Below are 24833 nucleotides of genomic sequence, written 5' to 3'. Positions count from 1 at the left end.
TAAAAATAAAAATCTGAGCATAGCTATGCATGCCTGTGACCCCAGCATTGGGGACCAGAGGCAGGAATCCTGGGAGCTCACCTGCTGGCCAGCCTAGCCTCAGTGAGAGAATCTGTCTTAAAGGAGTTAAGAAGAGATGAATAGAGGTTGATCATTTCCTTGGTCTCTGTGCATGTATGCACAATGGGCATGTTAGAGAGGAGAGAGAGACAGACAGACAGAATATAGGATGGACTAATACACTGTTAGTGAATATAGCTGACATATATGGTGTGACTAGGTCATAAGAGGTGTAAATTCACTAATCTCATTCTGACTACAATTATGTCATAGTCCTGAGCCACAGCTATCCCATAGTTTCTGACCTACAGAAACAGTGGTAAAGTAAGGGTCCCTTATTTTAAGCCATTTACTTTAGGGAGATTATGCTATGTGAGGACTAAGTCACCAATATGAAAGCTGTATAGATAGAGAGTATCAGCCATAAGTATTTCCTCTCTTTCCGTAAGCTGTCTTCACTTGGTTAGCCATCTCCTTGGCTGTGCAGAGATATTTAGTTTCATGAGTTCTCATTTGCTGGTGGCTGACATTATCCCCTGAACAGCTAGGTCCTGTTCAGAAGGTCTTTGTCCGTGACTGTTCACTGAAGTACCTCCTCTACATTTTCCTCTAAGAGTATCCAAGTTTCAGGTCTCATGTGGAGGTCTTCCATTAATGCATTTGGAGATGAATTTTATATAGAATTTCAGACAGGGATCCAGTTTCATTGTTCTACTTGTGGACATCCAGTTTCCCCAGCACCTTTTTTTGATGAAAAAAGAATGAATAGAAAGGAACAAAACCAGGAATCTTTCATTTTCTAATATAGCGTCCATTGGTAATCCACTTAAATGAATTGCAACTATGTTCACATATACCCAATTAGCCTGTGAACACTTGAAAATTGAAATATATTTGTTCCTGGTTCTGAGTCGTATCTTGTCCTAGGTCTCACTTATATAGGGTGCCTGTTTCATGAATGAATATGAAAACAAGTCAGGGCAATGTGACCTTTCCCTTTGGAAAGAGTTTGTAATAATAACTATATAAAAAGATGAAGAGAAGCATATAGGAGTCATTGGCTGATGCACATCTCCCAGCATGAGTTCTATGACTTGCAAAGAATTTCCAGTGCAAAGAGGCTGTCTAGAGATGGGAGCTGGCTGGGAAATCGCCTGTGGGAAAAGATTTTACCCGCCAGCATTGCCTTACTATTAGAACTGTATTGGTCCCAACCACTTATGATGGATTAGGCACTCATATCAGGCTGTTTTATTTTAAATCATTCTGTGAGACAGAGGGAAAATACATCTTACGTATAATTGCATTCTGTTCAGCAGTGTTTCTATCATAGATGAGCTTTCTTTTACTTGGCTGGCAGAGCAGAAATACTGTTCTCAATAGAATCATTTTGCAAACCATGCTCTCCAATGGTAATTCTGTCTCCTTTCTGCTGCCAAATTTCTTAAGAGAGTTGGCTACATAAGCTGTTCGCCATGCTTCCTTCACATGAACACTGTTAACCCTTCAACAGCCATGTCCAACAGCTACCGAAGTTGTCCTTGAAGGTCACCATTGACCCTGCAATGCCAAATCTCATCACTCTCAAGTTCTTCTGTAACAAGGATGCTTTTTCTTCCCTTGAAACTTTGCTCCTTGGACTTCTTTGTACATGACCAGCTCTTCTCCATCATAACTATTTTGTTTTCTCTTCTTACCTCCAAATAATATTCATTAAGATCTTCTTCTTTGTTTTTACTTATTATTACCGTGGATGGTAATTATCTTGTTGTTAGTAGTCTAATGCTGCATTGTTCTAGTAATTACAACAATTTCTGAAATACATTTTTCGCATAAGCAATCTGAGCTAGATTCAAGTTTTCCAATTTTATGTCAATGCACATTTTAACTCATTGTATCTTTGGGAAAATATTAGCCACTGGCTCAAAATAAGCACAAAATTGAGTGTTGTAAGATGATGCAGAGTTTTCATTGTTTATGCTTCTAAGGCAGTTAAGAAAGTCGGCTTTATAATTGAGGTAGTTCCTTGTTCCCTTGGGAATGCATCACCAGGGATATAAAAGAGGGGGAAATCCAGTTGTTTCTCATGTAAACGAGTACCGTATCTTACCAACTTTGTCAGAGTAGCTAAATGATGCTTTGATGAAACACAATTTCAAAGTATCAGTGCCTAGCAATAGCAAAGGTTTCTCTCACTTGCTCCCTAATCACTGGGAGCTGCCTGTATCTGTTCCAAGCCATCTGGATTCTAGGCCCAGGCTCACAAAGAGCCTCTTTGAATCATGTTAGTCTGTGGCCTCTAAAAAGCAGTTTGACAAATGTCATCCCTCACATCTTCTTTTTGTTCTAAATAAGCTACATGGAGAAGCCTAGTGTGAGTAGGATGGATGATAATCTTCTTCCCATGCTGAGTAGCACTGTAAGACCCATGGCAAGTTTAACAGAAACTTAGGGATGTGTAATTGTTCTACAGAAATAAGCACTGGACATCTTGAATAACACAACCTAGCGTGCCCTTTTTTCACATATTAACATTTGAAAATGAGATATTTCCCAAATTCACTGACAAATCACATTTGCTTATTGATTTTTTTTTTTTACTTTTGAAAATATAAAAACATAGGTGCATCAATGGCATGTTAAGTTTAATGATACTTGATAGGTTTCAAATCAAAATGGATTCACCTAGTATTGCCAAGTGTGTGGATAGTGTCATATTAAATGGTCATATACACTTAAGGAGCAAACGTATTTAAAGCCTGTGTGTTTCAGACCTCAGGACTGTCTTAAACCTCTCTCAGCTTACTTGTTTCGATAAGGACAGTCAAACACAGATATAGAAGCTTTTGAAAAAAGTTGAGTGAGTGAAGTTTATAAAGGGGAAAAACAGGAAAATTGGTAATGGAATAGAATAGAAACATGAGAAATAAGCTATGCCTAATCATTGTACCACAAATCAATAGGGGACAGCAGCATTATATATATTTATATTATTTATATTTATAAGGTGCGTGTGTGTGTGTGTGTGTGTGTGTGTGTGTGTGTGTGTGTGTGTGTGTGTGCTGTGTGTGTGCTGTGTGAGGACTGAGTCACACGTGGACAGAGGAACAATTTCTGCCACATCTTAAGTCTTGTGACAATGAGACTGCAGGCAGATTAAAGATCCAAACAGAGGGGATTGGAAAGATAGCTCAGAGTTTAAGATCACTGGCTGCTCTTCCAGAGGTACTGAGTTCAATTCCCAGCGCCCACATGGCTCTCAACCATCTATAATGAAATCTGGTGACTTCTTCTGGTATGCAGGTGGACATGCAGACAGCACACTGTATACATACTGAATAAATAAATCTTTTTAAAAAGATCTAAATAGAAAAGAAAAAAATGTGCATAGTTGAAGAACATAAAGATAGTTTTCAGAATAAAACACAACACATGCCTATTGGAGTATTCACATTTTAAGCACTCTTAGGTGTTCATCTAAGCTTAGCCACACTGTTTAAACTCCTCTGCATGGCTTATCTACTGCATCTGCCAAAGGAGAATCCAGTTAACATGACCAAAGTTGGTGGTTGTGATGATGAAACCATACACACACACAATGCCTAATGCATGCTACTGCATCCAGGATTATTCAATAGCCAGCCAATTAAATCCAGAAACAGATAATGACTATGGACCTGCATGGATAAAATCATACTGTGTGTTAGTTAGATTCTGCCCAGTCACCCATTAGCCATGGTTCATTGGCTTCTATTTGTAAATATATATTATATAAAATGCTGTCTAGGCAGGATTTATAACTGGTAGCTATTGAAAGCTCTTATGTGTCCTTAAGTAAAGGTAGGAAGTTCCTACTTCCTTGCAATTTAAGAAAGAACAGGATGTGTCCCTGTTCTAATACTCACTCTGTGTTGTTCTTTTTGTTCTCTATATTGGTTAAAGACAGAATAATAAATATTCACAAATACAGACATGGAGAACCCATGTCATATTCCCTCAAAGCGGTGTTGCCGGTGACCTTCTTTCATTTACCTCACGACTATATGGCTCACTCAGGCTCTACACTAGCCTGGAATCCTTGCCTTCCTTCTTCATGTGGCTGGCTGACCTCTTCCTACTCAAGCTACAGCTTAAATGACTGGCTTCATCCCTTCCCAGACTCCCCTTGCTAGAATGCCTTCTCTTTCATACTCCAGCATCATAGTTATTTCCTTTATACACTTAGATCAGAACTTATAGCTGTTAATGGTTTCCTTCTGTGTTACAAGATATTTTGATTCATCAAGTGTCCCTGGTTTGGTTTCTGTTACTGTATTAAACACCACAACCAAAAGCAACTTGGAAGGGTAGAGCTTATTTAATACACAGGTTTTTAGTCCCATCGTCATTTGACACCAAGGCAGGAGCTTGAAGCAATAACCATGGAAGAACACTGCTAGCTGGCTTGGTTTCTCAGGTTTGCTCAGCTCACTTTCTTTTACAACCCAGGTCCATCCCTCCTACCACATCAATTAACAATTAAGAAAATGCCCCCATAAACATGCACAGAGGCCAAGCTGACGGAAGTAATTCCTCAGTTGAGGTTCCCTCTGTCCAAGTGACTGTGGATTGTGTCAAACTAATAGCTGAAGTTAAATATGATATCAAGACAGGACCTGAATCTGTCTTACCTCAGCAACCAAACAGACATCAAATCCTTGTATAATTGAACAAATAAGTGAAAATGAATGGCTATCAAGGTACTTTCAAAGAAGGTGGTCACAAAAAAATGTTTTTATGCTAACATATCCACAACAAGTAGATAAGAAAAGTACAGATATATTTATGGCATCCTGTTGGTTATTAGTTCATAAGTTACAGATACATTTATAATGCCCTGTTGGTTATTAGTTCATAAGCACAGAGACTACATTTCTCCCAACAAAGTGTCCATTAGGTATTAAGTTTTCATTTAGGTATTTTTGACCGACTAAATCAATTAATTCTAATGTGAAATCATAGGCTAAGTACTACAAAGAATACCTCCCCCAAAAAATAAGATGAAGAAGATAGAAACAGTAATTATGGGCAATTTAAAACCAGGATGCTACAAGATGGATGCAATGTGTACATACTTCCTGTTACATTTTTTTTTACAAGGGCTCTGTTGGTGTACCTGGAGAAGTAGGGATAACCGGAAGCATTGGTGAAAAGGTAATTCCTTTTACTACTTTGTTTTGCATTAAGAACTCCTGGCTAATTTTAATCTTCCATGCGGCATATGATGCTGGTTGAATAGAAGGCACTCCCCATCCTGGCAGGGGACTAGAGGATGGAGGGTTAAGCACTAAGCACTAAAGGCTAAGCACTTTTCTGTGTGTCCACACATCTCCAACTAAACATCAAAGTCCAAGAAACACTTGGTTAGAACATAAAAGCTGCATGGGCGTTTCCCAGACTCGTGACTGAACAAATAGAGTGTCTCTGGCACAAGGGACCAGAGACATCCAACCATCTGTCCCACAGGCTCAAATGGCAGCAGCAACTTGAAGGAGGATTGCTGAGCCTGTACGATGGTAGTAACTCAACCTAGTAATTCACAGTAGCCATCAAACCCAGTGAAAAAACCTGATGGGGCTCAACCTGCAAATAGCCTTGTTTGAGCTGCTATAGCTCATCTGCTCGAGCTATAGAAACAGCCTGACCCCATATGCCCCCCATTCCCAATACCAAATAAACTGCAAGAGGACAAGTCTAGGAAAGAGCATAGAATCTCCATCATCTATCTGCCTCCTCAGCAAGGAGGAAATACTGATTGGTTTTGTTCTCTCTGAATATTTGGTTTTGACTTGAATTTCTCTTATTGTGTTTACACTTAATGCTTTTTTCTTCTGCTGTCCGCTCAAACATTTTCTCTCCTTCCATTGTTGCTTATTCTCTATGTTTCTCACTCACTGTCCACCTTCATTTTATTATGTAATCATTAATAATTTCAGCTTGAATAGCTTTTCAATCCTCTCTTTATTCTGTAAGTATCTTAACTCCTTTCTTTTCTCTCCCCAAGGGAATATAGTCAATATTTCTATTTGTAGTTGGGATTTGCTGCATTTGAATGTATGGTTTGTTTTTTTAATTGTTCTGTTGGGATCTTGCTTCCTCTCCTCTGAGTAGTGGTGGAGATTGAGAGCTCAAGATAAAATTACCCACTAAGAAGACTTTAACATAAAACCAGAAGGGATATCCCAACAATGGCAAAAATATTTACACAGAAACAAGAAAAATGGAACGGCAAGGCAATATGACTCCCACAAAAGTTTACAACTCCTCAATAACTGAATCCAAAAATAACGAACTGGTTGAAATGCTAGGCAAAGCATTCAAAAGTTGACTTTTAAAAATGACCAGTGACCCCAGTGACCTCAGTGACCTCAGTGACCTCAGTGACCTCAGTGACACCTCAAAGGGAGTCAAACAAACAGACAAGTGGGGTGAGGAGGGCAATTCAAGGTTTAGAGTAGAAATTTAGGAACAAAGATGAAAAATTTAGTAAATAAGTAGATTCGGGGGGGCAAGAGTTTTGGAAATGAAGAGTACCATAAATCATAATATTTAAAGTCTGGGAAACATTGTCATTAAATTAAATTAAGCAGAAGAGAGGTTTCACAGATTGAAGGTATGATCAAGGAATTGTTATGTTCCAGCAGAGAAGGAAAGGAAAGCAGTCGTGACCATGGCTTTCAAGAGCTTTGGGACATGGTCATGTGATGAAAACTAGAAATTCTCAATGTAGACAAAGAGCTGGACAGGCGCAAGAAATCTAATTGCTGAAGCTGTGCAGAAGAAATATTCCAAATATAGGGAAAGATGTCTGCATCCAAGAGCATTTAGAACACCAAGTAGACATTTAAAAGAAAGAATGAAATTAAACCATTTCAAGTGGTGTCTGAAAATGGAGTTCATCATATTAAGGAAAAAAGCCAGGCTTGAAGCGAGAACCATTACATGGTTTCTCTCATATGTGTGATCAAGTAAGAGCAGAAGCAAGACCATAAGGGATGTGGAAGGAAAAGGGGAGGAAACACAAGAAACAGTGAGAAAGTGCAAGCTTATGGTCAAGATACACCACATGCATTTTGGAAATGTGATTATAAAAAGTATTACTTTGAACAATTAATATATGCTGGCAAAAGGGAAATTTATTCAAAAATATAACCTATTACCTCTACTTAATTTCCTAAATATGTTGAAATATGAATAATTACATGCTTGTTGGTTTGTAAAGGGTAGGATACCCTGCTGATTATACAGATGTAATCTGAAAAGCAAATATGAAATGGACATTGTAGAAGCATGATCAGAAAAATAATCCATAATTCTAGCAATGGAAAGCCGTTTTGAATCAGAAAACTAAGCTTCCAGATGCTCTTCTCTTTCCTCTTACTCTATTAAACTCCTGTTCCTATGCTCAGTCTCACTGCTCACCTCACCTACTAAATTCTCTTCCATCCCAGAATCTTAATGATAGACAAACTTCTGGGCTCTATTAAATTTCCCTCCCCTTAGGAAATTCCTCTATACCCCTCTAATCCTTCTGATTTCCTCCCTTCCTGGAATGACAATAAGTTCTACACAGTATACAATTCAGTCAAACTCTAATTATTTCATCTCTACTAATAAGAAATCTATAGTTATTTGAGAGTGGAATGTAAGTTTAACTTTGTAAATATATCTCCTGTCATGTAATACAAGTTCTTAATATATGCTTAATAATTTTATTAGTGATATAACAAAATGCAGAAGTAATTCCATTTAAGCTGTCATTTTTCATTCTAATATAGTTATTATTCAATGAGTGAAGATTTTGGCAATGCAAGGAATTTTAATGTGACTGCATTTAGTCTTAACTTTCTGTTGAAGACTTGATTCCCATGACATTCCAAAATGAGATCTGCAGCTCTTCACTGAGACCCACAGACCAGGGAAATAATTTTGTCCATTGTTCTAGAGATAAGCTTGATTTTCAATATACTTTATTGTATCAGGAATTTCATGCTCTGTTGTTTCCTATAAAAATCATAATATTTCTCATTTATAGAACGTTAGCAAGCTACATGTTCTTTAGAAATCTTGTTCATCTGTAATTTATATCTTCATTTTAATATGATTGTAAACAAGGAATCTGTCATATTAGAAGTTGTGCAGCTGTAAGTTTAAAAATGCAAACTTTGTAAGTTTCAAAGGTATTGAAAGTGAAGATGAGATATGAATATAAGTTATGGCTCTGGTGGTTTCTTTTTCTAGCTTCAAATCAATTATCATTAACATAACTCAATATTGATTTTTTTCTTGTTTTAAAAGGGAGAGCGTGGAAGTCCAGGCCCACTTGGTCCCCAGGGGGAAAAGGGTGTCATGGTAAGAGATGAATGATCTAAAAACTCTGTTTCTAATTCATATAAGTCAAGACCTCCAAGGGGTAGAACCACCTTGACTGAGATTTAAGTGAAAACGTTATTTTGTAATAAATTTCCATTGAGGTTTCTTTTTTAGCTGTTTTATATCCTAGAATGATGTTCTATGGTACCAAATCCACAAAGAAGTATAAAAATAAGCTTCCTTAGTAAAATTGTTCTATAGTTATGAGAGAATAGTTAAACTATAAATGAGTCATACTGGATTAAAAAGAAAATTCAATTAAAATTCTTTGTGTTTTGTGCAAAGAAAGTTCATATTACATATGTCCTCACCCACTCTTCCACCAGCTCTGGCCATGAGGCTGGTTTTTTAGCACTTAATAGTTTAAGCAACAAAAATTTATCTTATTCTTTTATATATTCAAGATAATGACAGCTGGTAAGTTTTATATCTGAGTTATATTTTTAGTTTATTACATAACCTATGTTATAGGAAATTAAAATGATTCACTAATTGCATCCACCTTCCTTAGTCTTGAATCTCCTAGCTTCTCTTAGAAGTTTGTATTCATAGTATGTGTCACAGAGCATATCCATGTGTAAGATGCCATCACCTACAGAAAGGCCAAAGAAAAGTGTCTTCCCGGTATTGTAACAAGCAGTGCCACCTAGTGACTTTCTTTTCCAAGCAAGGACCTAATAAATGGATGCACATCTCTAATAGTTATGGTCCTCCTGTAGAATATTTCCTGGGCTTCAAGCACAGCAGGTAGGAAAAGATGACCTTATCAAGCTGTTCTTCGGTTACCACTTGTGGTTTACTGATTTTTTTTCTCTTAAAGGAAAGTAACTGATTTTATTTCTTTCATATTTCCTTTAAATCATAGGGCTATGATGGTCCTCCTGGGGCCCCAGGACCCATGGGTCCACTGGGATTACCTGTAAGTATAGAACAAACTCTGTGATCCTTTCTTGAATGCCCACTTTAATTTAAAGCCATGGCCTTTGTTGCTCCATCTTTGGGGTCTCATGTAAAATCAGCCGTGTGTAAAGCATGTGCTTATCTCCACACTGTATGGGCGTTCTGATATGTTTCTCTGTATCTTGAATTTCCTTCCCCCTCCTACACATAGCAACCATTTTCAGTTCTCTAGCCTAAATTAATATGTGATATATTAGAATATATATATATACACACACATATATATATATACATATATATTCTTCCTTATGTAAGAAATTAGAATCAGTCAGCAAAATACAGCTGAGATCAGAGGAAGTAACAAAACACAAGCAGATGTTTTAACATGTTTTTTCTTAAAATTTGCAAATATTCTCAAACAGCTAAAATTTGTAGGAAATGTGCCTTTGGTAAGTAAAACTTGAGCTTTAAATATATTCCATCTGTTGTTTTCAGAAAGATAATTAAATCTTGCCCCTAAAGAGAGAACATTTGCTTGCTACAGTTTGACAGTTATGGTTAACATGAGTCTGAAGAGATTCAGCCTCAGTGGTGTCAGGGCAGAATTTCTTTTTACAGAAATCATTTATATTACGTTTCATGATGCTCCCATTCTAAAAAGTAAGTTGATTTTCTAGTATATCCATAGCCACATTGACTTCTGAAAGAAGAAAGACTAGAGTGTTATAATTATAACAGTGTTGTAATATAACCAGGCATAGTAGACTGCATTGACTGGCTAAGTGGACCTCTCTTTCCTCCATTGCTTATGTGCAGTCCTCCTGAACAGTATTAGCCAATGAACACTAAAGCCTTCCAATCCATCTCAGACTAAAGTGACATTTTTCTAAAAAGTGAAATATTTTAAAGTAGAATGTTAGGGAAGTATACATGGTATTGATTGATTAAAATTTATTTGAATGGAAACTAATATCACTTAAAATCCATCACTAAAAATGCATTTATAAGAAAGGTGTAACTACTATTCTGGTAACAATGTTATGAATTTGATATCTGAGGGTTTTTTTAATTTCCAACATGTAGGGTCTTGCTGGGGCAAGAGGTGCACCTGGGAGTCTGGGTCCTAAAGGACAAAGTGTAAGTAACACAAAAGTATGTTACCCTCAAAAGAGTCACCTCATATTCATGTGATTGACAAAAACAGCTCTAGACCTTCTAGAATCATACTAACAAACTGTCATGCTGTTGCTGTTTTTAATTCTATTAGATGAACTACCTATAGTAATTGAGATATAAGTAATAATTTGTACGTATAAAATCACACATCTTCATTTTCATCTTTACCTACTACAATATCATATAGAATTCTTTTTTCTTATCCCCAACCTCTCCTTCCATTTGTTGGGGCATTATAAATGTGAAGATCTTTAAATAAATTTCACTTCTATTCACAACAATTTACATATTATGAAAAATGATAGTAACATAAAGCAATAGGAAGTAGAATGGAGTTAGATAGAATGAATCAGTATTTATCAGTTGTATTTTAATTATTATTGTCTAACAAGTAATGTGCAGAAATCTCTTAAGCATTAACTCTTCTTATATAAGCATCAAGTGGCTGGAGAGATGGCTCAGTGGTTAAGAGCACTGGCTGCTCTTCCAGAGGTCCTGGGTTCAATTCCCAGCACCCACATGGCACTGTCTGTAATCCCAGTTCCAGGGCATCCAATGCCCTTACATAGATGCACTAATGCAAATAAATTATTCATTTTTTAAAAAGCCATCAAGCCACCACTTGTGAGACTGCCACATATACTTCATGTATATTGTCTTATTTAATACTCAGATCCTCCTTAAGAATGCACAGCACTGTATCGTAAAAATCATAACCAAGGAAACGAGGGTCCAAGGAATATCATTTGTAGAGACACAGAAGAATCTCTCAATCAACATTCAAGCCATGATATATTTTACCCCTGAGCCAGTGTTTATTTGATGTCACATGGAATATTAAAGGGTACTTCTCCTCCTCTGTATGTGTGACTTTAGGAGTTATATTTCTTTTTAATTAATTTTTATTTAAATTAAAAACAATCTTATTTTACATACCGATCCCAGTTCCTTCTCCCCCTCATCCTCCCATCCCCCCACCGACCCCCCATCCACTCCTCAGTGAGGATGAGGCCTCTCATTGGGAATCATCAAAGTCTGTCACATCATTTGGGGCAGAACCTAAGCCCTCCTCTGTGTATTTAGGCTGAAACAGTATCCCTCCAAAGGGAATGGGCTCCCAAAGCCCATTCGTGCATTAGAAACAAATACTAGTTCCACTGCTAGCAGCCCCATCGACTGCCCAAGCCCCACAACTGACATCCACATTCACAGGGACTAGTTTGGTCTTATGCAGGCTCCCCAGCTGTCAGTCTGGAGTCAGGAAGCTCTCACTTGTTCAGGTCATCTGTTTCTGTGGGTTTCTCCAGCATGGCCTTGACCCCTTTGTTCATCACTCATCCCTCTCTACAAATTGATTCCAGGAGTTCAGCACAGTGTTTATCTGTGGGTGTCTGCTTCTGCTTCCGTCAGCTCCTAGGTGAAGGCTCTATGATAGAGTTTAAGATAATCATCAATTAGTTGGGGTCATCCTTGTGGATTCTTGGAAATTTCCCTAGTGCCAGGTTTCTCATTAAACCCATAACAGTTCCCTCTATTAAGTTATCTCTTTTCTTGCTCTCCTCCTCTCTTGTCCCCCAACTCGGCCTTCCTGATCCCTCATGTTCTCCTCCCTCACCCCCTTCTCCCTCTTCTTTGTCCTACCTTCCTTTCCCACCCCCACCCCCATGCTCCCAGTTTCCTCAGGAGATCTTGTCCCTTTCCCTTCCCGGGGAGTCCATGCCTGCCTGCTCTCTTAGGTCCTCCTTGCTCCCCGGCTTCTCTGGGGTTGTGAGCTGTAGGCTGGCAATTCTTTGCTCTGTGTCTAATATTCATGGGTTGCACTTTACTTGGCTTAAATTTTAGAGTTAGTGAGCATTTTTCTTATTCTAAAAGCATGATATCTAACTAACAAAGATTTTAAACATTAAAATAATAAAGATAAAAATCACTGTTTCCCTGTTGTAAAATTGAGAAAGAGTATTGTGAAGTCACCATTTGAGAACAGCTTTGATTTTATGTCTTGTGTGGTAAGTAGGGATTGAAGAGAATCCTTTGTCTTTATTTTCATTTATTTTATGAAAAACTATTTTCCTTCCTGGCTCTCAGAATTACACTCTATAAACATCTGTGGTAGTTGATCTATTTTAGCTTAAATGAGTTTAAAACTAGGAGGAAAGTGATTTGTAATCCAACTGTCATTTTGCTGATTACATCCGGTCAGGACTCAATTCTTGGTGAGGCCAAATGTGTTTTTCAGTCCAGCATGAATCACAGTGGGGAAGCAGGTGGATAAAAAAAGAATACTTATCTGAATTTTTGTTAGTTGAGTGATTTAGGTCTCATTGACTCTCAGGCAAATCTATGTCCCTAACCATGGTACATGCCGAACCACTGGAATGATCTCATAAATCTTGTGACAAGTAATTTGCTTTGCAGTTTTCTAACTTCACTGCGACCATGTGAAGCTTCCTGCTTTGTCACTTTGTCCTCAGCTCTTACATCTTCAAGCTTTTCCATCATTTGCCATATACAATTGACTGACTCTTTCCAAATGGCTCCATGCAATTTTAAACCATGTCACTTAGTAGTTTCTACAAAAGGAAACATTGTTAGGGGAGGAGGGTGTCTTTCTTCACTGGGGGAACATCCTAGGCAGCTAGTAGCTTCATACAATAATGTATAACAGCGTGGGGATGGAGAGATGGTTCAGTGGTTAAGGGAACTTGCTGCTCAATCATGAGAACCAGAGTTGTCTGTCAGCACACATGTCAACCCGCTCACAACTGCCTGTACCTCCAGCTCCAAGAGATGCAATGTCCTCTTCTGGCCTCCAAAAACACTGCACACGCATGCACGCGTGCACACACGCGCACACGTGCACATGCACACACACACACACACGCGCACACACACACACACACACACACACACACACACACACACACACACACTCACACACACACCACCCATCCAGCCTATTGGGACCGGTGTCTGGCTCATCATCTTGGGATTACCCTCTGGTGCCACCCCAACAGCTAAAGGAATCAATTCTTCTGGCACACCCGTCATTACTTTTGGAACTCCACTCCTAGATACACGTTTTCTGAGCTCATACAGAGTGATCATAATGCTCATTTGCTCTTCCTATTTGGTCTGGGATGGTCTGGGATGGTCTCAAATGGTCATACAAATACCATCGGTAGGACCATTCCTAGGAGATTCTGCCTACTGACCACCATTTATATATCTGATCTTTGCACATTTCTTGCAGTTTATGTAACACTTAACTAGTAACTCAGAGGACTCTATGTCAACTGCCCCTCAGGTTTCAGACCACAGTAAACTTTCCAAATTTGTGACTTAATGATCTTGAAACTGTGAAATACCATGGAGCACTAAAATCCACCAAGGGGAAGGAAAAATAAATCAAGGTGACCACAATGCCAACATCTAAAGAGCAAGCTGAGTATAATATGATGATGAAAAGTTTTGTAACTTGAGGTAGGATGATTGCATAATCATACCTCTTACATAGCTGAAAAAGATAGCAAAAAAACCATTAAAAGGTTGTCATAAACATGCTAAATCATTACACAAATATCCCTTATATTTAAAGTATTACTCATCTGAACCTTTTGCTAGCTGCTATGTTTAGCTGGAGAACATAGGTGAGTAAATAAAAGTTACTTGATATTATTAAAGCACTTCATGCATTTCACAAATCGTTTCTTTTGTATAGATGATGTAAACTAATGCACTCACTACTCTAGTCCTAAATGGTGGTAGCTCAGCCTGATGGGCGACTAGGATGCAGCACAGCCTGAGCCATTGCCTTTCACATACACAGTTGACCCTTTGAGGATAAGTGATCAAAAAGAACCCCTGATACCTGCCCAGTACTTCCTTCTGTGCCCAGCTGCCCAACAGAAGTGATACAGGTGAGGCAGACCTCACCTACTCATCAGGGCATGAACTTTGATCACAAGATCCCTTGAATTCCACATTCTCTCTCCAGAGCAGTGGTATAGAGAGGCGGGCAGCTGAAGAATCTGGCATTGAGACCATGCTACTTAAGATTGAGATGGGCTGGAGGGAAGGCTATCTTAGAAATATGAAAAGTCTTAAGCCTTTCTCCAGGAAAGTGAAACCTATATGGCCATAAACACCATGAAAGTTGGCCCCTTCAAGGAACTGCATGCCACTTTAAGGTGAGGTGGTCTTCAGTAGCTTGTTTTTAAGCCCACTTAGGTTCTTAAGTGACAAAGTTTTTTCCTCCACACTGTGAAAACAAAAATTTATAGCTGAAACCTTTTCCCCAAGATTCCTGATAGTGTTAATCTTGTTCAGTGGATGACTTGGTTCCAGCTGTGTAAAGCAAGGGCCAGAAAAAGACTGCTCAGAATCATTGGTTCGTCATGTGAGTGAGTTAAACCTTAATAGGGGTCATACCAAGATCCAGATCCTGGTTCAGGAACCTATAATTGAGTCCATCTGTCCTATGAATACGGCTATTTCCTTCATTCATGGACACTCAACCTATCATAATTTATATCAGAGGTTGTAGAAATGGGTTTAGGGTCCTCATGAAAGTCTTCCTAAGTAAACCAAGCATTAATATATGTTAACATTTTAGTTGACTGTGGTTTCTTCTTTTAATTTTAATATTTGTATGAAGCAGCAGGCCCAACACCTAATACATCACTCATGAGCCTGACAAACTCTTTGATATGCTTACCTACATTTCAAATATGAAATGTGCTTTTCCTTGATGGAGCTAAGGTATTCAATTGTCACTCTGACTTCCAGACACCTCTCCCAGCTCACTGTGGCCAGATTTGACATTCCTAACAGCATAGGGAAAAGTCTGGGTATTCTGTTTATGCACCATGCTCTCATCCAGAAAATACTCATAAGAGATCCACGAGACCCTTGCAAGCTGTTACTTTTTTAATATCACGCTGAATTACATGCCTGATCTAACAGCGTGTGTCTAATTATTTTGGGCCTTGTCCTGAAGTTTCTTTTGTCTTAGGAGTCAGATCAGGGGTGTACATTAGCCAGCGGGATGTGTCTACCACCAGAGGGAACCTACTATGTCGCCATGCTATGCCTTTAGCTCATTCGCTCACTGGTTCCTGAGGCTTACAGGATCCCAGTCTTTCTTAGAACAGTGCTTTCAAACCCTTACATGGCAACCTGCGGCTTTATGACCTTAATGTGACCTCCTGACTTAGACTTTTTGTTACACTATACATGGTTACCTTTATCACTGTTAGCACAGAAATATCTCTTGGTAAATGAAACAGTAAATGCAAAAATGGAAAGAGCAGCAATAGTTCAATGGTGAACTTCTTATTTATGCTAGAGGCTCCAAGTTCAGCCCCAGGAACATGATAACAATAACAATAATAATAACTACTGCGAAACAGTTTTACACAAGAGTATTTTATTGTAAAACATTATACAAATAAGGAGTTGCATAAGATTTCACTGTAACAGGAAGAGTGGAGTAAACCCTTGAGTGTGTCTGCAAGAACAGGAAGCCCAGGAGTCCAGCCTGGAGAGGCCTGCTGTAGCAAACAGATTTTGATAATAAAGTTCTGGACCTTGCTGGGATATAGCAGAAGGCATGGAGCCAACACGGGTCCTTTCCAATCAGCAGTTGACAGGGCAGCTTGTATTATCACTCTGTACAGAAGCCTTCTGCTTTCACCATCACCAACTGCCTTGCTGTCTTGACGTTTCTCTGCATGCAGCCAGCTCAGCCTGGCTAAGCCAAGTCTCATCCTTTAACCATTTTCATGCTTCCTCATGCTGCCCCTCTGTCCATTCGTCTCGCTAGCCCATGAGGCTGTCCCGGGAATGGAGACACCATCTGTGTCTCCATTCCCGGGACAAATGTATCAGGTCTGCCTCCCTGTGAGTTCCTCCTCTTGGTCCTTGAATTATTTACTCTTTGTGTGATTTAACTTTACATACCATCATTCCATAATGAAGAAATTCATGGTAATGTATCCACATAGCTATCTCTTTTCTCCAGTAGGTGTTTGCGGAGAGGGCATGGAATTAAGTCCCCTACAAAGTCCCTTTGAGATTTATCACTGTCTGGGGACAGCAGGCTCTTGATTATTGAGTAAATACTGAGATTTGCCCTTAAATGGCCGTTCTTTACCTATCCTACGCCCCTGCCATCATCCAGTAACTGCTGTCCAGTAGGCAATTATAAGTGCAGTGTCCTGAATGTTCATTTTTTAAAGATGCAAAGAGACAATGGCAATTCCAAAATAATGGAACTTAAGAAGACTGTTTAGACAAACAACCCAGCCACTTATAAGTTAACTTCGAGCCATTTTAATAATAAATCTTGGAGGACTACTGAGTAATAAAAAGTAAACAAAATGAGAAAATAATCACCTTAGGTTGTAGACACTTCAGCAACTCTTGTAGGTATTTTTTGTACTCTTCTAACTTACTATGTGGTATAAAATCTTTAAAACATGGTTTTGATTATTATTTTAAAAGGAACATTTCAAATTAATAATGGGTTGTTTTCTTCTACCTACCTCTGTAGGGACCCAGAGGACCAGATGGCCTCCCAGGGGATCAAGGTGTCCATGGTGCCAAGGTACTAGCTGATTCCATTTCATGTGCAGTTAAATTTGGCAGAGCCATTGTGTCCTGTATATCTAAATAATGCTTTATTTCCTTATAATGCATAATTTTTACTGCACACCAGTCATAGTTTTTAATATTGAGCTACATACTTGATGCTTTTATTCATGCGTGGTACCATGTGTAAGACTATGACTCAAATTCTGACCAGTCCATGTTATATTGATATTTTGTTAGGGTGAAAAAGGAAATCAAGGGAAACGAGGCTCTCATGGTCTTACTGTGAGTAGCAAACTCCTTAAGCATGAACATTTTCTGCATCCCTGCCTTTTACATTCTTCCTTGTGCTTTTGAGAAATAGCCATTATAACCTAAGCATTTTTTCCCCTGTGTAGGGTAAGACTGGAAGCCCAGGGGAGAGGGGAGCTCAAGGAAAACCAGTAAGTTTTTGTCTTTGATGTGTTATTTTATTAATAATTAAGCTGATGTGATATATGTCACCTTTACTTCATTCTCCAACAATCCTTTGAAATGAAATGGTTAGACACATAACTGCAACAGAACGTAGTAAAGAGAATACAGGAAGCTTCTATGACCTCTTACTCATCTTGAGTGCTGGCTTGTCCTTTGGAGTGCAGAGCCACGCAAATCTGGTTTCCTGTCACACTGCTGACAGAGTTTTCAGGATTCTATAATGTTAGACATTTCCCTGCCTTCTAACATCTGACCAGAGTTGTACAGCTTTTCCTGAGAAGCAATAATTTCTGTAGCTGTCATTGTGAAAGAGGAGAGAAATATTGAAAAATGCATATACAAACATATGCACATATGATAACTACATAAATTAGCACATAGCTTACATGTATAAATATTTTAATTGTTTTCTTACTGAATCATAATGTTAATGACACTTCGATTTCTCATACAAATATATCTTACGGCTTAAATTTAAATAATTTGGTAATTTAAATGATTACAGTTGAGGAGTCAGAAAAGGTCAGGATATTCGTGTTTCTGCTGGTGGTGGTTGTTATAGATGACAACCTTTGTTTGTTCCTATTTGAAATCTGCTGCCCTCTGCCTGTTGTTTTCATAATAGCAATGTATTTTACAATTGTCAAATCTAAAATACTAGAGATTCCAATGAAGAAAAGTAAATGATTGTCCCGAAAAAAGGCTGTGTTCGGCCTTGTGTCATTAACTGAAGGCATTCCCAAACAACAGCCCTTGTGTCTTTCATGTCAGTGTTAATCAGTTTCTGTAGACTTTGACCACTTTGTAAGATTGCAGGCAAGGCTGAACAGAAGTCCATTCCTTTAATTTTTAAAAAAGTGAGGCTCACAGAAATAGAATTACTCATTCTGTGTATTGTTGACCTACCTTAGAATTTTACCTTCATTTCCATTTTAGACTAATGGGACATTTCCTTAGCCCTGTAAATGGCACTAGGATCATTTACAACTATTTTATAGCACACAAGGGTAAAGCTACCTTGACAGATGCCACAGCCTGGACAGAACATGATGAGTTTATGATGTCTGTTGAGATTTATGAGATTCTTTGCCCACATTCACTCCTCCTTAGCTGAAGTGGAGTTTTAGGAAATCAGGGAACATGTCACTGAAAAAGCTAAATGAGCCCCAAAGATTCACATTATCTTTCAGAGTAATCTTACAGTCTCTTGTCCTTTAGATACTGTCAAAATAGGCAATACTCTATTACACAAAATATATTAGAGAGCAGACAACGTTTCTTACATGCTCCTAAAAACAGCACAGCCTTGGTTTAATAGGTTGACTATCTAGAGCACATTTTCTTCACCCATGGTGAAGAGTCTAATAAGATCTGTGAGAGAATCCTTCACAAAATCCCCAGCTTTCACCCTCTTCCTCCTTTTCTCATTCTTCCTCCTCCTCCTTTTTCTTCTTCTTTCTGGTAGAGATTGGGGTGTAAGTACATGCTCTGCCACTGATCTACCACCCATACCCCAAGAACCCAAACCGTCAGATTGGGAAAAGAAAAAAACGACTAAGTGAACCCAACAATACACAGTATCCTAATAATCCTAAAAACTGGGAAGTGTGTATTTGTCTTTGGACCAACACTGTTCCCATATGCTTATAGATCTATCCCAAAAGTCAAAATCAGAAAGAAAAGCCCATCATTCAATGGTTCTGTGGGGTCATGGAGCCTGGGTGACTGCTTTTGTTTATCTGAATCTTAAAAATTATAACATTTCACACGTTACTGAGTTTTTAATGAAGGCATCCTACCAATGCATAAGACAAGTGTGTAAAAATTTCTCTGATCATGTATGTCTCTGATTTTCCCCTTTTTTTCTAATTTTCCCTTCATGTAGTTTGAAATTCTATTATAATTTTGTTCAGTTTTGATTATTTTTTCCTGGTAATACTGTTTGGGAAATGGCTTCATTTAATGTGAGCATTAGTTTCACTAGTCCTTTATGGGCCTGCCATTTATCTGATGCGTTATCACCAATTTTCTTTTAACCCATTTGCACCTTGGTATTTAATTAAACATATTCTAGTTGGGTCTTGCTTTTTATTCTGATAATCTCTGCCTTTTAATTACAGCATTTTGTCTGTTTCTGTTTAGTCAAATTGCTATGACTAGACTTTGGTCTATTTTGTGCTTTTTTTCTTTGTTTTGTTCAATGTCTTCTGTCTTGAAAATTATATCTTACCTATTGACTTTTGATTTGTACTGATTATTAATTTAAGTACTTATTCTAGCTCATGCTCAGTAAACTTTCCCCATAAATTTCCAGGAAGGAAGCATTTATGTGACAGAATACATGTGTAAAAACTGAGAGTCACACAGGACAATTATTAACACGTTGTCTTTATACTGTGGTTATTTTATGTATTGCATCCGTGTGTACCATGAATCCCTCGTTGTAAACAAGGATTTTTGTCTGAATATTAATAAAATTTAATTTGCTTTAATATAAATTAGTGGTATACTTTAGAGCTTGATATGAGGAGACAGGTTTCTATCCATCTCCTCATTTGCCATTTCTAGTGATCATCATTCCTTCTTGAAGGTTTGGATGTCTAAATGCTGACATTTTCCTGGAGCCTATGAAACATCTTTTAATTTTATTTTAGCGAAGTTTGCTAGTTGTGAATTATTCTAGTTTTGATTTGTGAAATACTTTTACTTCGCTATTAATCTTGAAGGCAGTTTTCATTGGATATAAAACTCTAGATTTCATTCAATGCCATTGAAAGAGAGGGCACCTTCAGGAGAAAATCCTCAAGTATCTCTGTCATTACCTTCTGTATGGAATGGGTAATGATACATATCTTGTATTGAGTTAGACACATTGTTGGTCAATTCCTGGTTCTTTCACTTACTGCCTGATTTAACTTTGTATGAATTAGTCATCCTTTTTGAACCTCAGTTTATCTACATTTAAAAAGGAATATCCAGGTGGGAGGAGCTAAAGAGATGTGTCCAGGGTTGTGAGCAATCCCTGCTCTTCCAGATGGTCTGTGTTTATCCACACAGGGTGTCTTACAATTTCCTGTGATTTCAGCTCCCAAGGATCCTTTACTGGTGTCCTCAGGCACACAGGGACCTGCGTATTCATGTTACATACACACACGGGCGAGCACACACACACACACACACACACACACACACACACACACACCCACCTACACACACACACACATCATACCACTACTACTTCTACTAATAATAATAATAATAATAATCATAATTATAACAAATTTTGAAAAGTAAATCTCTTGTGATTATAAGAACTATACTTATTATTATATAATGATCACAAATTCCCAATACATAGCCACAATAGTCTGTTATTCTCATGGTCATTTGTTCCCATGATTACTGAGTTTGGAGTCATAGAGTAGTGAGTTCTGTTTCAAAGTCATGTATCATTAATAACATCTGAAAAACCTGAAACAGGATTTTTATTTTTTTATTTGTGCTTTTCCTCTTAATCTTCAATAAAAATTGAGAACATGGAAATTGTATTCTTGTTTTGTAAAACAACCTCAGTGCAGAATCCACATTGATGGAAATACTAAGTTGGTTCTGTGTCCTGACACCCATTACAGAGCAAACTAAACAACAGTCACCATTCAGAGGTCTGAACTCCCATTACAGGCTTCAGTTAGCAGAGTAGGCAGAGCAAGGTCTTTGTACTGACCATGTCTATTAATTTAGGAGCCTGAAGTTAGTTAAGAACATATGGTTTTCACAACTGAAATAGAGCCTAGCCACAATAAATAAATGAATAATAGAAATAGAAATAATAAACATAGTTTTAATAAGCATAATTCCACTTCTAGTATATGCCCAAAGTAATGGAAAGTCAGGACTCAGGGATACTGTGAACATGCTTAGCCATGTTCACAGTAGCACGTTTACAATAGCCAAAAGCTGGAGCAACCTTAGTGTTCCCTGACAGGTGAGTAAACAAAATGTGTTTATACGTGCATGGGATCCCCAAAAGGGATGTGTGACCCACACTACAAGAAAGAGCCCTAAAGCCATTCTACCCCGTAAATAAGCCAGACACCAAAGAACAGGTATCTTATGGCCTCACAGTAATTACCTAGACAGTCAAATTCATAGAGGCAAGAGTAGTTACAGGGAACCAGGAAAGTGGCAATAAGAATAAATGAATTATTAGCAGGGTTTACCTGGGAAGATGAAAAGTGGATGGTTGGTAAACGTTGTGGATCTACTTAACGCTAAAGAATTATATTCTTAGTTGTGGTTATGGGAAATCTTATATATAACAAAAAGAAAAAAATTAAGGAATGCATAGAAATGAACCCACAAGCAAAGGCAAGGTGTATAAACTAGTGAAAACATTTTCAGATGCTACCTCTTCTTCTACAAATTTCTCATTTGTTTGTCCAGGGCTTACAAGGACTTCCTGGCAGCCCAGGAGACAGGGGGCCTGCTGGAGAACCAGTAAGTTTCTGTCTGCTCTTCTAATTGTGACTTTCTTATTAAGTATATCTACTTTCCACGACTATTCACCTGCAGTGCTGTGAGTGACCTGCTTTAGAAACAGTATCGGCCCTAGATAGCAAAGACAAACTCTGCAGAATGGATGTTTTGCTACATCAACTCTGCAGGATACAAACATGTATGTGTATCCATGTATATGTATGTTCACGGCCATTCTGGCTTCATGTAGTCAAATGTGCTGCTTTTTCTCTGTGACTGTTAAGAGGGCCATGTTTCTGCTTTTGAAAACAGGAAAGTTTGTTTTAGCGATTTCAGGAATGCTCTTTCTACATGGCCTTCTGTTCTTATAATTGTTACATTGCCTCATGCAAAATCATCAGGTACATAATGAAGGCCACATAGCGAAGCCAGTCTCCATATCTGATTGGCCTGAATATGCAAATGTGACAGAAACGCTGTTAGTTACATCAACAATACAAAAACATATGCCACAATTCCATAGCTGTGCTTTAGTTCTGGAGTTTCCATGGAAAGTGCATTATGCAAAGGAAAGATCTGGATACATTCCTTCCTCCCAGCTTAGTCTTTATTACCAATGAAGTCATTCTTTGGGGCAGTCATGTCAGATTGCTGGAATGTGTTTCTGAGATTCATAATACAATGAAGTCTTTTGAACCACTGGGTCGATATTATCACCAGTTGACACAAAGGTTTACAGGTGGCCTTGGTGTAATTCATGTAGATAGTAACAAGTGGAAAAAGTTACCAAAGAATAAGAGGTTTGCACTTAGCCTATGACATAAGCTCACTGAGCAGTAAGGGTTTGCAATATGTATAATTCTTGCTTGATAAATATCTAAGATGTGGTATTGATTTTGCATAACTAAGCCTTTGGTTTGCTCTCTGTTTCTGTGCCTCAATCTGCTATTCCATCACTAATGTTTATTTGACCTGAAATAGTCCAGCCCTCCTTGGCACAGCGTTCCTAACTATCTGAACTCCATAAGCTCCTTGAAGCCAGGGAATAGCTGATGGGATTTTATTAGACAAGTGTGTCAGTCAATCCATGGTCACAGTAGAAACAAAACATTAGGAGTTGAATCAGGGAAGACTTGTTACTTAAAATTCATGCAAGAGAAGACTTGTTAACAAGATGACTTCATAGTGCCTATAATGCGCCCGATCTCGTCTAAAATTCCGATGTGAAGGTCAGTGTCATGGGACTGGCAAATAAGATTTGAAACAATTTACGATGGACATAATAGATCTTGTGTCATATATTGGAACTCCTAATTCAATCATAGAAATGAATGAAATTGGTAAAATGAAAATGGCACAAAAAATTAAATGTATTTTACATTTTGACAATAATATAATAAGAACTACAGCCCTGTCATAGCCAAATTTAAAACTTTATCTTTATTGAAAGGCAAGCATTTCTATTAAATAGATCACCATTCTTTGATTCAGTCAACAAACAGTTACTAAGAATCTGTTCTTGATGTTTAACAGTAAGCATGAAGTTTCCAGTCTAGTGATAGAAGAGTGTATTGATTAGATGATTACATAAGTAAACTGATAATTATAAATTGAGATAAATCCCAGAAAGTACAGTCAGAACTCGACATCCCTGGGGAAGCAGTTTCATACCCTGTTCACAGACGGTCTGTGGATGCTCGAAACCCTCATACAACATGGAATCTTGTCTTTTGTAACCTATCCATTTCCTTGTGTGTGCTTTAAATCACCTCTGGACTGTTTATAATACCTAATAAGACATAAATCTATCTACATAACCCTACTATATATTGCTTAAGGAACATTGGGAAGAAAGTGTCTGTACATGTTCACCATAGACATTTTTAAAGATTTTCTTCTTTCTGCACTTGGTTGAGTCCATGGGGAAGAATGGCCAGAGAAGGCTAACTGTGTAGGAGTTCAGATCTAGAGGGTCGATGATTAATAAGCTGTCATAATCTAGACACTCAAGAAAGCTTTCCTAAGCAGAGCCATATGATATGAAAGGAGAGAAATAGTTATTTGAGCCAAGATGAGAAAAATTTGTTCCAGAAGTAGAGGACAGGCAACATGGCTATGATAGTTGGACAGAAAGCAGGTACAATGCAAAAACAGAAAGGACATATTGCCCACCCACATAGCTCTATGGGCCCTGTTCCAAGGATTTGTATACTATTTTAGGAATAAATGGACGGCACCAGGGAGAAAGAACCACGATCAGATTATTGTCTTATACATATTATCAACCCAAGCAGTAGGAGTCAAGAGCCAAGATCCAGATAAGATGCAGCCAAAAGTCTATGATAAGCAGGCAAGAAAGAAGTAGAGAGAGAGGGAAAAGATCCCAAAGATGTTAAGAGCAGTAGGAGAAACTGAAGTGTTTTGAAGTGTTATTCCTGAGTGTCTGGCTTCCTGCATTAAATATAATTTACTGAAGCAAGGAAACATTGGGCTGGAGAACTGAAGATTACAAATTGAAGGATGAATTTGAGATGCCTTTGATAAATGATACATTGACTGTTGGGTTCAGATCAAAGGAATGCACTAAAGTTATAAATATGAAAATTGGTGCTAAAGAGATATCTCGGAAGTTAAGAGAACGTGTTGCTATTGAAGAGGACTCAAGTTTATTTCCCAGAAACAACATGGTGGCCCACAACCACCTGTAACTCCAACTCCAGGGAATCCTATGCCTTCTTCCAGCC

At 38.1% G+C, this 24833-nt stretch overlaps 1 protein-coding gene across 1 annotated transcript in view; it reads left to right on the top strand.

Annotated features, from left to right (window-relative positions):
* LOC103158657 (collagen alpha-1(XXIV) chain-like) overlaps positions 1 to 24833 on the top strand; it is a 272066-nt gene that overhangs the window by 130762 nt on the left and 116471 nt on the right. The window contains exons 25-32 of the mRNA XM_035450688.1: positions 5200 to 5253; positions 8398 to 8451; positions 9338 to 9391; positions 10456 to 10509; positions 17099 to 17152; positions 17377 to 17421; positions 17535 to 17579; positions 22057 to 22110. Coding sequence (XP_035306579.1) covers positions 5200 to 5253; positions 8398 to 8451; positions 9338 to 9391; positions 10456 to 10509; positions 17099 to 17152; positions 17377 to 17421; positions 17535 to 17579; positions 22057 to 22110 — 414 coding nt within the window. The remainder of the gene's footprint in view (positions 1 to 5199; positions 5254 to 8397; positions 8452 to 9337; positions 9392 to 10455; positions 10510 to 17098; positions 17153 to 17376; positions 17422 to 17534; positions 17580 to 22056; positions 22111 to 24833) is intronic.

Source organism: Cricetulus griseus (assembly GCF_003668045.3).
Source record: "Cricetulus griseus strain 17A/GY chromosome 1 unlocalized genomic scaffold, alternate assembly CriGri-PICRH-1.0 chr1_0, whole genome shotgun sequence".
Classification (NCBI taxonomy): domain Eukaryota; kingdom Metazoa; phylum Chordata; class Mammalia; order Rodentia; family Cricetidae; genus Cricetulus; species Cricetulus griseus.
This window is presented reverse-complemented; position numbering and strand designations above follow the sequence as displayed.